This window comes from Symphalangus syndactylus, chromosome 19 (assembly GCF_028878055.3).
Source record: "Symphalangus syndactylus isolate Jambi chromosome 19, NHGRI_mSymSyn1-v2.1_pri, whole genome shotgun sequence".
NCBI classification, from domain to species: Eukaryota; Metazoa; Chordata; class Mammalia; order Primates; family Hylobatidae; genus Symphalangus; species Symphalangus syndactylus.
In genome coordinates, this window is record NC_072434.2 from 29,673,939 (window position 1) to 29,687,148 (window position 13,210).

Consider the following 13,210-nt stretch of genomic DNA (forward strand, 5'->3'; position numbering starts at 1 on the left):
CCTTTTTTTTTTTTTTTTTTTTTGAGACAGGGTCTCCCCCTGTAGCCCAGGATAGAGAACAGTGGCTCTATCATGGCTCACTGCAGCCTCAAACTCCTGGGCTGAAGTGATCCTCCTACCGTAGCCTTCTGTATAGCTAGGGCTACAGGCACATACCACCATGCTCAACTAATTCTTTTTAGTTTTTTGTAAATATGAGGGTCTTACTGTGTTGCCCAGCAAGATCCCCTTATTTACAACTTTTTAGTTTTGAACTCCTGGACTCAAGCAGTCCTCCTGCTTTGGCCTCCTGAAGTGTTATGATTACAGGTGTAAGCCACAATGCTCAGCCCTTTATTTTAAGATCTGAAATACGAGCTGTTTACTGGAGTTCATTAATATAAAAAACTAGGCCATTTTTCACTTTATCATTAGATAATCAATTTACATTTTAATTGCCAAAATATCTGTAATTGAAAAGCTGTTGAAGAAAAAAAGGGATCTTCTGTACCTGGATTTTACTGTTTACTAATAAAAAATTACCATTTGAACAACATCTTTTAAAGTCAGGTTTTCTTGATAAGGTTTTATATTGTTAAAATGTATTAAATATAGTATGTATAATTTGTGATCCTTCTCGTACAAGTGTTGAAATACAGTGCTGTAAAATCAGCCAAATGTTTTGAAGTTTTGGTGAATATATTCTGATGTAACTTGCCTTCAGTTACCTACAGTTCAGATCTTAGAACTTTTCAGAAAATTTTTATGGGAATTGAGAGAAAAATGTCTGCAAATTGGCACTGAAACAGTGTTTTTATTTGCATAGTTGACTTTTTGTGTTTGGATGATAACTTTTGCCAAAGGCAATTTTGAGTAGATCTTTTCCCAAAAGAATCCTATTTTAAAACTTTAAAGAATTTGTTTTCATTAAATCTAATTATTTTGTTATAATTGAATTCCATGGGTAAAGAATCTTTAACTTCATATACTTTTAATACTTACATAAAACTAGATACATTAAAAGGTCAATGTTAATTATCAAAACTTAAATTTTACCTTGTTCAAATACAAAAGATTACTAAAGGCTTTAGATTTTTTAAGGCATATTATAACCTTAACATTAGTATTTCTTGAAAGAAATAGACAGACACTTATTTAATGTGCATAGAGTTTATTTGGTACATCTACCAATTTCTACAATAACTGACCAAAAACAGTTCACACAGTGTCCACCTGCACTCCATGTCCAAAATGATTTATTTAGTAGGGTATTTTGCAAGGTTAGAAAGGAGAGAAAAAGGATTTCACAGTATCGGTGAAAACTGTTTTATCATGAAACAAATGTAATACATTAATATATTCATCCATTCCCTATTTATTAGAAAACAGCAAAATTACATTGTTAGGTGTATTATTTACAGTGAAAACTTGGAAGACTTGACAAAGCATCAGTTTATCAACAGACGTAGGAAGCTCCCTGTCCCCTCCTTTCAGGGTCCTTTTCTTGGAAATGAAATAAACTTAAATCAAATTTTACATACCTTTAAGCACCAGCTTGACAATTTAAAGTTTTCTTTCAGTTTTATAAAATACTCCTGCTTTGAAAGGCAAAGTGAATGTAAAAATGTGAATGTAATTAAACAAGTCACTGGCCTGGAAACTTTTTATTGCAATAGTCTTTATGTTTTACTACTATATTCACTTCTTGGAATGAATTTGCTTGTAGGTTTGAAACAAAATATTTGCCTTTTGTCTTGAAAAATTCCCTTAAAAAATTAATTATTTTTGGAACTGTACAATTGCATTTTCATTCAATGTTAAATATGCAACTTGGTCCTTGGATGTCATGTTATAAAGTCCAACCTGTTGGATAACTTGTATAGAAAACAATAAAAAACCTTAAACTATCATAAAATATTACTGATGTTAACAGTCATGTATGTATAACACATCAGTGTGCCTAGATTTTCCTGTTACTGGATGTTTAAATTACCAATGTACAATCAGGTTTTAAAACGTAATACTTAAATTTCCATTCACTATGTAAAATTAAAAGCTCTAAAAGACCCTTTGAGTTCTGTATTTCAGAAACATTAGAACACTATTAAGGCATTATTTAAACAGACCCCAAGGAAAGTAACTAGTATGCCTGAATTACAGAGCAAGTAATATTTTAAGGCAGTCAAAAGGTTCATTTTTTCACTTTAAGGCTCTTGAATACTTAAGTTTATTCTATGTAGACATTATTCTGCGTAATTTAAATATTCATCAAATGGTCAGTTATTGAAATCAAAGCCTTTATATAAAGCAAATGGACAGTTTAGAATTAGATTATAATACCCCACTTCCCACTGGTTTTTATAAAAGATGATTCTTATATCTCATCCCTTTGGAAAATTTCATTATCAGAAGCTGGCAATAAAAGAAAAACATATAACTGAAATACATTACAGAAGTTATGCCCAGCCACGCCATACCAGATATAGAGAGTCCATATTCAGAGTAACAGTGCAACAAAAACACTTTGAGTACTATTCATTAATTGTATTATTTTAAATCTAATCTGGCTATGTATGGATTATATATAGTTTACGTTACAAATAAAGCCAAGTTTCAATAAGTTTGTTGATATAATATTCCATCAATTATATCTGGTAATGATATTTAAAATAGCAAGGTTTTAATTTCATTTACTGTCTTTATCCACATATCCATATCTACGTCGAAGTGAAACCAGCAGACATATAGCTAATTTTTCCTTTGTTCAAGTATATATTCTGATATCTAAAAGTGCATAAATTTAAACAACTTAAAATGAAAAGTTGGCTGGGTGCGGTGGCTCACGCCTGTAATCCTAGCACTTTGGGAGGCCAAGGCGGACAGATGACAAGGTCACGAGATCGAGATCAGCCTGACCAACATGGTGAAACCCCATCTCTACTAAAAATATAAAAATTAGGTGGGCGTGGTGGTGCGTGCCTGTAATCCCAGCTACTTGGGAGGCTGAGGCAGGAGAATTGCTTGAACCTGGGAAATGGAGGTTGCAGTGAGCTGAGATTGTGCCACTGCACTCCAGCCTGGTGATGGAGTGAGACTCTGTCTCAAAAAAAAAAAAAAAAAAGAAAAGAAAAGTTAAATATCATTTATGTTCATAAAATTAATGTGGTGCATGGCAGGGCTAAATAAAATAGAAGCAAAGGGAAAAATCTTTTTAGGATGAGAAGGTTAGCTTTTGTATATTTTTGTTGTATATATAAATTCATTCTCACTGAAAATAATCATCTTAATTTCCACAATAGAATTTTCTAAGATGTTCTCCACTAGTTTGTTTCTTTCCACTATTTTCCAATATAACTTGGTATTTTCAGGGTTTAAGGAATTGTGCCATTTATTATAATTTTATTCAAACAGTATGCTTAACTACATTATTAGTTTTATGCATGAAAAATACTACCTTAGAATTAAATTTTAACTTCATAATTTTCAAAAAAGCAAATAAAAAATGTACCAATTAAAAAAAGCCAAATGTAAGTTATTTACAAGACTTTTTATGCCACAAGCAATGTATCTCTATATATGCTCAGTGAAATATTTAGTAAACCAAAGATTTTAACAATGGTCTTTATAATTATGGAAATAAAAGCATTGAGACACCTGCTATTTTCTGAAAGAGTAATCAGTTAATTATTTTTCTAACAGTGCTTATATAGTAAGCACTTATCTTTTCAACATAGCTAGATAACATAATTACAAAGGCTGAATAACTGATCTTAAAGGCCACAGAATTTCTGCAAACATTTAATATAAAAGATACACAATATAATTTGATTTGGGAAGAGAGTGTATCAATCTACTTATTGTTCCAAGAAGCCTGCCTATTACTAAGTTGAAAACGAAAATATGATCTTATACTTGTATGAAACAAAAAGCTATCTGCAAAAGGTTCATCCCAAACCTCTATGTGGGTGACCTTCCTGTCATTCATTTTATTATCCAGATAGAGAAGGACTAGAAAAAGAGAGGACAGAAATGTAAGAAAGGAATTTTAAAAGAAAAAAAAGAGGTAGAAAAGTAATCTTCCAACAAATAAGAGATGAGGAAACAGACATCAAGGAAACAGTAAATAAAATCCAAACAGTAAATACAACTAATTTCATCGATTAACCTGTCATTTTGTTTACAAATTCTTTCTTGTGCATGTTTACACTGATGCCATATGACATTTCTCCAGAGGGGATAGTGCCTTAACAAGCACCCCAAACCTGCAGTATATAAGACTAGAATTTTTCATTTTTGATTACCTACTGTAATAGCATCAGTTACCAAGAAATTTGTTATTTGTGGCTACAATAGGTCAAGTTAAAGTAAGTCCAACAAAACATTACAGTGATTTAGCCTTTAGTTATTTAGGTGTAGCTTTACTATGCTTTTAAAGGTGTTTCTCACTTAATTGTGAGACCTTCAAATTTATTCAAGAATCCTACCTTATCTTTCCAAAATAATTTCACATTGTTTCTGTAAAATCTAGAAAATAAGAAAAAAAAAATCCCTGATGAAAATAGTACTTGACTATTTGTAGATTTACTGGTTACTTTAAAAGATTAAGAGAATGTTTGTTGGCTGGGTGCAGTGGCTCATGCCTCTAATCTCAGCACTTTAGGAGGCCAAGGCAGGAAGATCCCTTGAGCCCAGGAGTTTGACACCAGCCTGGGCAACGTAGTGAGACCTTGTCTCTACAAAAATTAAAAAAAAAAAAAAAAAAAAAAAAAAAAAAAAAAAAAAGGCAGGCATGGTAGTGCAGTGCACACCTGTGTTCCTGGCTACTTGGGAGGATCACTTGAGCTTGGGAGGTCAAGGCTGCAGTCAGCGTGATCATGCCACTCCAGCTTGGGTGACAAAGGGATAGCCTGTCTCAAAAAAAAAAAAAAAAAAAAAAAAAAGTTTGTTAACAGCATTTCCTCAGAGTATGAGCTTGTTTTTCTAGGTCTATCCAAGAAGATCTTAGAGTTGGAGTATATTTTTTCTCCCTCTTTAGTAGAGAATAGTGACTTTTTGCGTAATACTTTAGCTGTGAAAATTTTTCTTCTAAATTTTTCTACTCTGAACAGGAATGTTTTAAAACACTGTTAGGCCTATTGAGTGAGCTATTTTTCTAAAACATTTTATCTTTTGAAATACATATCTTATTAACAAGAATGTTTTTAACTAAAAAAAAAAAAAAAAAAGAATTCTAACTTGTATTGCAAGCCCTCTTCCCAGTTTCAATTTTTATACAAATATTAAATCACTGATTCTTCTATGATCCAAGCACAGATATGTTACTTTTTAAGGATAAAAAAATCAAATCACTTAGGTTAAACTGGTTGTCTACAATCACACAGTAAGTTAGATAAAGCAAAGGAGGTGCCAAAGGGTAACACTAAATTCCATTCACTAGCATCTTGCCTCACTAACACTCTCATAAAATAGATTACTAAATAATATAAGTATTAATAAATGGAATTTCCAAGAACTTTCAACTAATAAAGGGTGGGATTATAAGATTAGTTTTTGTTTTACTAATTACAACTATATCCTGGAACTATTTACATATTACCTAGGAAATAAAGTTTATTCTTCTAGGATTGTTTTTAAAAGCAGTATTTTCCCAAATATTAATTTAACAGTAATCCTAAAAGTAACTCAGGAAATAAAAAACTTGTTTATCACTTCAGTACATTTTATTCATAATGAGGTAAAGTTTTTGTTTTTTCTCTATATATGTAGATATATATAGCAACACAGGTTAATTGTGCTTGAGGATTCCTATGAATTACAAGATTATACATGTTCCCATTCTGTTTTTCTACTCCTAAAGCAATCATGTATATACATTATTTCCTAATAACTCAATAAAGTAAAAGTCTTAAATAATTTTATTTTATCCTCTACTCTTCTGAGATCATGTATTCCCATGTTGTGGGGAAATAAATTCTGGCACAGAAATGAAGAGACCAAGATTTCTAGGTCATAGTACTTCAAAATCACACTCTGTCTTGGACCTCAGCTCTCTAACAAAAATTTAAAAATTAGCTTTTAGGTTTCTAAGGTTTCTTCCAGCTCGAATGTGCTATGATTTGAAAAGTTACCTTCTGTGGTAGCTTCTCCTGCTTATCATTTCTTTCTTAAATGTTACCCTAGTCCATTTAATTAGAGCTACCTAAATATTTCAGAAAGGTCATATCCATCCAATTTTGTATCCTTGATGGATTTAATATTAACTTATAGATATATTTGTCTAAAAGTATTATGGAAATAGTACACAACTGAAGGTAATGCATTTTTGTACTATATTTAACATTTCTATTAGGAATAAAATGATCATGTTATAATTTTTAAGATCTTGGGTTTACTTAAAGAATTCAGTAACTATTACATAATTCTATTAGTCTCTTTAAACTTTAAATTCAATCTGAACGTAATATTTTAATGTGTCAAAGGCAGCTAATATATTCAGTTCAATGCTTGACAGGGTTAAAAATGTGAACAACATCAGAAGCAATGCATATCTGGAGTGGGGGTGAAGGTGCTATGAACTTTGGTCAACAAAAATATCTCAGGTAAATCACACTTAAAAACTGATACCAGTTGCGTTGAAGGAATGGGTACGTATCAAAACCAGCATTAATATGTCAAATAAATTTGAAAGGAACATTGTCTTATTCTCAGAGCCCGAATTTCACATAAAACAGAAGAAAATATGTACAGAAATCCTCAGACTACTAAAGTCCCCCTTTCCCAAAAAACATAAACCCTCTAACCCCCAAGCACCTAAAAGGCTATAGTTTACATTAACTACAGTTTGACTTTTCACATAACAGTGAGAAGGATCTTACAAACCCTCAGTAAATCTTCAATTAATATTTAGAGAACAACAGATACGCAAACAGGTTTTATGTGTAAGCTACCTTAGACGGCCGTAATAAAATTGTGAGCAAAGATAATGGCATTTCAATAGACTGCTTTAATATTAAACCTCACAATGAAGGATACTTGCTCAATAAAATAATGCACTTTAGTGTAATGAAAAGTTTCATACATACAAATAATATTGAAAAAAATTCCTAGTGACTGGCTAGCTGGTAATATGCTACTCAAAAATTGCCTTTCAAACCTAAAGGACCTAGATTGCTTTATTATTTCTTTACACTATCAAAGAAGAATATTTTGCCACAAAATGAATAATGGACAAAGAGGCCATTGACATGTATACTTTTAAAAATATTGACTAAAAAAATAGTTAAAAGTAAAAAATTTTATTTTAAAAGTAAAGAAAAAGCTAAACTGGTTATAATTGAGATTTTAATTGTTATACTTTGTGAATGAGGGGGAGTTAAGCGCTTGAAACATTTTATATTATTTTCACTTAAGAGTATGAAAAAAAGTGTGAGACTACATCTGGCTATGTTATTATAATTCAGAGGAAATCATTATCAAGTCACACCCCTTTTAGCAATAAAATATAACAAAGCCAAAAAAAAAAAAGCAAACCAAATAGAATCCCTCAGCCAACACAAACTTAGTCTATTCTTAGGGGTTGCCATGATGTTTCTGATTAATGGTAACATATTCCACAAGTGCAAATAAAACATCAGAAATAAAATATCTTTTTCGCTGAATAAGAAAGCTGTTATTTGTGTGATGTTAGTAAAAGTCTGAAAGGAATTTGTAAAACTCATTCATAATTTAATCAAATGCCTTATTTTTTTTTTTTTACCCCCTTAGTATAAAAGTTTACAGATGAGTTTCATATTCCATCACAGTTATATGGTCTAGTGCATTTCAGAGTATTTGGACATTATCAAAGCTGTCCTTTCCCAATGAAAACATTTAAGAAAATGTTAAGCACTTCTCAAGTGACATGATGTGGAATTACACTTTTTGCTCTTACCTCTTTTGAGTACACACGTATTATTCAACAAAGCAAAACTATTTTACAGTGTCTATTAACAAAAAGTTCTCTATTAGATAGAGGAAACTACAGTATCCTGAAGCTATTTCCCAAGAGCTAGTTTAGTAGATAGACCTTTGGGCCCATCTTATTTTTCCTTCTTTTTTTTTTTTTTCGGTAAGGTAACTTTCCATTATGCACATACTATACCATCATCATTCATTGGGTGGAGATTAGCTGGGAAGTAGCTGTATATTTTTAGTGAGATCACTGATGGCAATGGATCTCTGGATCGTGCTGCTGCTTATGGTTAAATCATATCTAATGTGAAATTTCGAATTACATCCAGAGCTCCAGTATCAAAGCCACACATATCCAACATGCCTCTATCATCTGGGTCTGCAATGGTAAAACCATTTGATGTCATTCCACAAACAATCAATTTAGCTGGAATATCCATTTTCTGTAGAAAAAGACCAAAATACATATTAAAAACATACATGTAAGGAAATGCAAAATACCTCCAAAATTAAAACACTTTAACACTTCTCTACCAGAGCTTTTTAAATACGAAGACATTTTTTTGGGGGGTGTCAATCTTTTAAGGCTAGAATATGAGAGTTTTAGAAGAATGGACAATAAAATTGTATAGAATCTGCCTGAAATTTCTACTTCTCTCATCAATTACTTTACTTGTTCTATGGGCTGCAGTGTACATTATTGAGCAGCCTAGGCACTTTGTACTTATGAAACCTGTCAGGGTATTAAGGGTGCCAGATATTTTTATCAACATATCAAATGCTGGGGCAGTGTGTATGAGTATATATAAATATAAGAACTTATCTCTCTGGGATGACCAACTTTTGGCTGATGACTTTGATATGTGCGATATACACACCTTCCACGTAAGAACTTGTCCTCTACAGCTACATGTAAGATTAAAATAATTGAATTTTTGAGAAAACCAACAATCACTGAATGTATACACGTGAGAAACTACAATGCACTCTTTAAATAATAATCTACCGTAACTGTTAAAACAACTCTAAGAGGTAAGTAACTTACTATGATGTAGATCAGTTAAATAATTTGCTTAGGTCCACACAGAGTAAGAGAAAGACTCAGGACTCACAACCCAACAGTCTTTACATTCTATCCTGGTTGGGCAATGCCTCATGGCTGTAATCTCATGCTTTGGGAGGCCAGAATTTCAAGTTACAGTAAGCTATGATAGCACCATTGCACTCCAGTGATGGAGACCCCATTTCTTAAAAAAAAAAACAAAAAACAAAAAAACTATTCCCTCACCTGCAGCTTTCAAACTTGAGCCTGCATCAGAAATCCTCTGGAGGGGCTGGGCGCGGTGGCTCACGCTTGTAATCCCAGCACTTTGGGAGGCTGAGGCGGGCGGATCATGAGGTCAGGAGATCGAGACCACGGTGAAACCCCGTCTCTACTAAAAATACAAAAAATTGGCCGGGCGTGGTGGCGGGCGCCTGTAGTCCCAGCTACTCGGAGAGGCTGAGGCAGGAGAATGGCATGAACCCGGGAGGCGGAGGCTGCAGTGAGCCGAGATCGCGCCACTGCACTCCAGCCTGGGCGACAGAGCGAGACTCTGTCTCAAAAAAAAAAAAAAAAAAGACATCCTCTGGAAGGCTTGTTAAAACACAGTTCCAACGTCAGAGTTTCTGATTCAGCAGGTCTCTGATGGGCCTCAGGAATTTGCATTTCTAATAAGGTCACAGGTGAGGCTAAGACTGCTGGTAGGGAAACCACACTTTGAGAACCACTACTCTTCATCAACAAGTTCTATTTCTACTTCTAGTCACACTAGCCATATTTTAAGTGCTCAAAAGTCCCATGTGACTAGTGGCAACCCATATTGGAGAGTGAAGATTTATGTCATTTCAGAAAGCTCAACTGGAGGATACTGATTAGAACAGCCATGTCCATAAAACATAGAGCATAGATTATAGCTTTAATTTTATGTAATCCTTTTGCAAAACTCACTAATAATACTTTCAGTTTTTCAAGAAGCACACTGAATTATTAAAACTTACAGCTAAGGTAAAACAAATACTCTGATTATTACCAAAAATACTGTTTGCAAGGGATATTTTTAGTAATGTTTAGCAATGGAAACTGGTTAAAATAAATCATATGTGTGTAACCAATACTTTTTCTTATTTTAAGTACTGCTGAGTCTATAACGGACATTGGCTCCTATATAAGATACAGAACTACTTGTAGTAACATTTTTTGAAAAACATAAGTGAATAAGAATCAAGAATGGCCAGGTATGGTGGCTGTAATCTCAGCACTTTGGGAAGCCAAGGCTGGAGAATCGCTTGAGCCTAGGAGTTTGAGACCAGCCTGGGCAACATGGTGAAACCCCATCCCTACAAAAAATTAGGTGGGCGTGGTGGCATGCTCCTGTAGTCCCAGCTACTTGGGAGGCTGTGGTGGGAGAATCACTTAAGCCTGGGAGGTTGAGGTTGCAGTGAGCTATGACTGAGCCACTGCACTCCAGCCTGGGCAACAGAATGAGGTCCTGTCTCCAAAAAAAAAAAAAAAAAAAAAAAAAAAATCAAGTATTAAAATAATATTTATTATTTGGGTGAGGAACCATATTAGAATTTGTTTTACCTTTCGATACTCCCCCAGAGCAATAGCAGGATGGACACCTCCAGCAAAGGTCTCATTATCAGTGAATACAATGAAGACATCAGCAGGTGTGTTTGTCTTCTGAGCCCAGATCATTGGAAGAGAGCAATCAGTTCCACCTGCTGGGATCTAATTCAGAACAAAAGCATGAATAAATAAGTAAATAAATCCTTAAAAATACTAGTTTTTACAGTATCATTTTGTTTAGCACCAATATATACAGCCTTCCCAAAGCCTGCGTATATATTTTCGGTTTTGTACTTGTCATGAGTAAATTAAGACAAAAAAAATTTTGTTCTCACAGATTAATACCATACATGACATCAATATAAAATCATTCTACATGTTATGTAAACTTAACTAGGTAAACTTAAAAAACACAGTTTCTTACCTGACTCATAGCCATTAAAACCTGTTGTAAGGTCATATCCGTAGTCACTGGACATGGTACCATTTCATTGGAAAAAGCAACTACATAAGAATCTTTTTCTGTTCGTGTGACAACCTGAAAAATTCAATGGCAGTAATTTTCAGCAAATTTGGGGGGAAATACAATATTTTGAATTTTATCCAACTTCATGTTTAAAAGAAACACTGATGTTTATTTCTTAACCTTTTATTAGTGTGTTTTAGAACTATACAGTAACAGTAGTACAGCTTTCAAAGTACTTTCACAAAAAAATTGGCTGTCATGACTATCCTTTGAAGAAAATACAGTAAATATTCTTCTCATTTTATTAGATAAGAAATAAAGACCCAGTAAAGAAGCTAAAAAGTTTGCCTACTATTCATCTGTTTGTTACTCACTGACAGTCAGGATAGAACTAAAGTCTTTAGATACTCCTAGTTCCCAGATCTTTTAAGCTTCAAATAATTAAATAATTTAAGCATTATTTTTAAAATAAATTTTAAACAAATGTCTTTTTTTCATTTTATCTAAGCATTATCTACTTCCTAAAAAATCCATTAATATTTAATCTTTTGTTGTAAAAATTAAAATTTCTATTCTGCTTGTTCTTTAGACATACTTTTTCAACACACTAAACACTTTGGCTTTACACAATTATCTTTAAATATAAAATTTAAAATGTGACAAGCTGAAATGACAGAAAAAAGTGAAAACATAATTCTTAATCATTATTAATCTTACAGTTTTGCTCTATAGTAAAACATGTTTTTAGAGTGGCAAAATTGTCTTAGGTGTTCTCACCATGCACATTGCTGCAGCAACTGTACTAGCGTTGAGTATACTACCCAAAACTCTTTGGTTCATAGAAGCACTGACATCAACAGCTAGTAAGAAACGTTTTCCAGTTGGTTCAACTGTCTACAGAGAAAACAAAACAATCATTAAAAGCATAACAGAAATTATAAATAGACTAAATTTCTAAATCATATTTACTTATCATCTTACATTAAAAAGACTGATAAAAGGCCTTCAGATTTTTGATATACCAATTGATAACTATTTAAAAATGCTCATCTGGCATAGCAGCTATGACTGAAAATTAAAAAAATAATAATAAAAATACTTAGCTTTTACAGGTAAAACAAAGGAAATAAGAACCTATTCAATAATTTTAGTTAAATAAGTCACCATCCTATTTTTAAAATCTTTCCTCATTGAAGTAAAATGAGAATTTTTAGTAAGAAAGTTTTATTGTGGTAAAATATAACATAAATTTGACCTTTTAAACCATTTTTAGATGTACAATTCGGTGGCATTAAGCACATTCACAATGTTGTGTAACTATCACCTCTATCTATTTCAAGAACTTTTTCATCATCCCAAATAGAACTTGTACCAATTAGGTAATAACTCCCCATTGCCATGTCTCTCCCTAGCCCCTGGCAACTTCTATTCCACTTTCTATCTCTATAAATTTTCCTGCTGTAGATATCTCATATAATGGAATCATACTATACTTGTCCTTGTTTGTCTGGCTTATTTTACTTAGTATAATCTTTTCAAGATTTATCCATGGTGTAGCATGTATCAAATTTAATTCTTTTCTAAGGCTGAATAATATTCCATCATATATACCACATTTTGCTTATCCATCTGCTGATGAACATTTGGGTTGTTCATCAAAATCAGTTGTATTTCTATATACTAGCAATGAACAATTCAAAAAAGAAAATTAAGAAAACATTTGTTCACAATAGCATCAAAAATAAAAGACAAGAATACATTTAACTCTTGGCTATCATGAATAATGCTACTGTGAATATTGGTATACAAATATCTGTTTGAATACCTGTTCTCAATTCTTTTGGGTATATACCTAGAAATGGAATTGCTGGATGGTATGGTAATTCTATGTTTAACCTTTTGAGAACTGCCAAATTGTTTTCCACAGGGGCTACACCATTTTACCATTTTACATTCTCACCAGAAATACACTAGGGTTCCAATTTCTCCACATCTTCCCCAACTCTTGTTTTCTGCTTTTTTGGTATTAGCTATCCAACTAGATGTGAAGTAGTTATCACACTGTCATCTTGATTTGCATTTCTCTGATTATTAATGATGTTGAGTATTTTTCATGTTTTTTTTGGTTCGTTTTTTGAGATGGAGTTTCACTCTTGTTGCCCAGGGTGGAGTGCAATGGCACAATCTCAGCTCACTGTAACCTC

General features: G+C 32.8%; 1 protein-coding gene across 2 annotated transcripts in view; it reads right to left on the reverse strand.

The window, feature by feature from the left end:
- Positions 1-1,133: 1,133 nt before the first annotated feature.
- Positions 1,134-13,210, reverse strand: part of RO60 (Ro60, Y RNA binding protein) — a 33,903-nt gene continuing 21,826 nt past the window's right edge. For both annotated transcript variants that reach the window (XM_055235377.2, XM_063613732.1), the window contains exons 6-9: positions 11,784-11,900; positions 10,965-11,078; positions 10,556-10,702; positions 1,134-8,372 (exon numbers count right to left, since the gene is read on the reverse strand). In XM_055235377.2, coding sequence (XP_055091352.1) covers positions 8,220-8,372; positions 10,556-10,702; positions 10,965-11,078; positions 11,784-11,900 — 531 coding nt within the window. In that variant the 3' untranslated portion in view covers positions 1,134-8,219. The remainder of the gene's footprint in view (positions 8,373-10,555; positions 10,703-10,964; positions 11,079-11,783; positions 11,901-13,210) is intronic.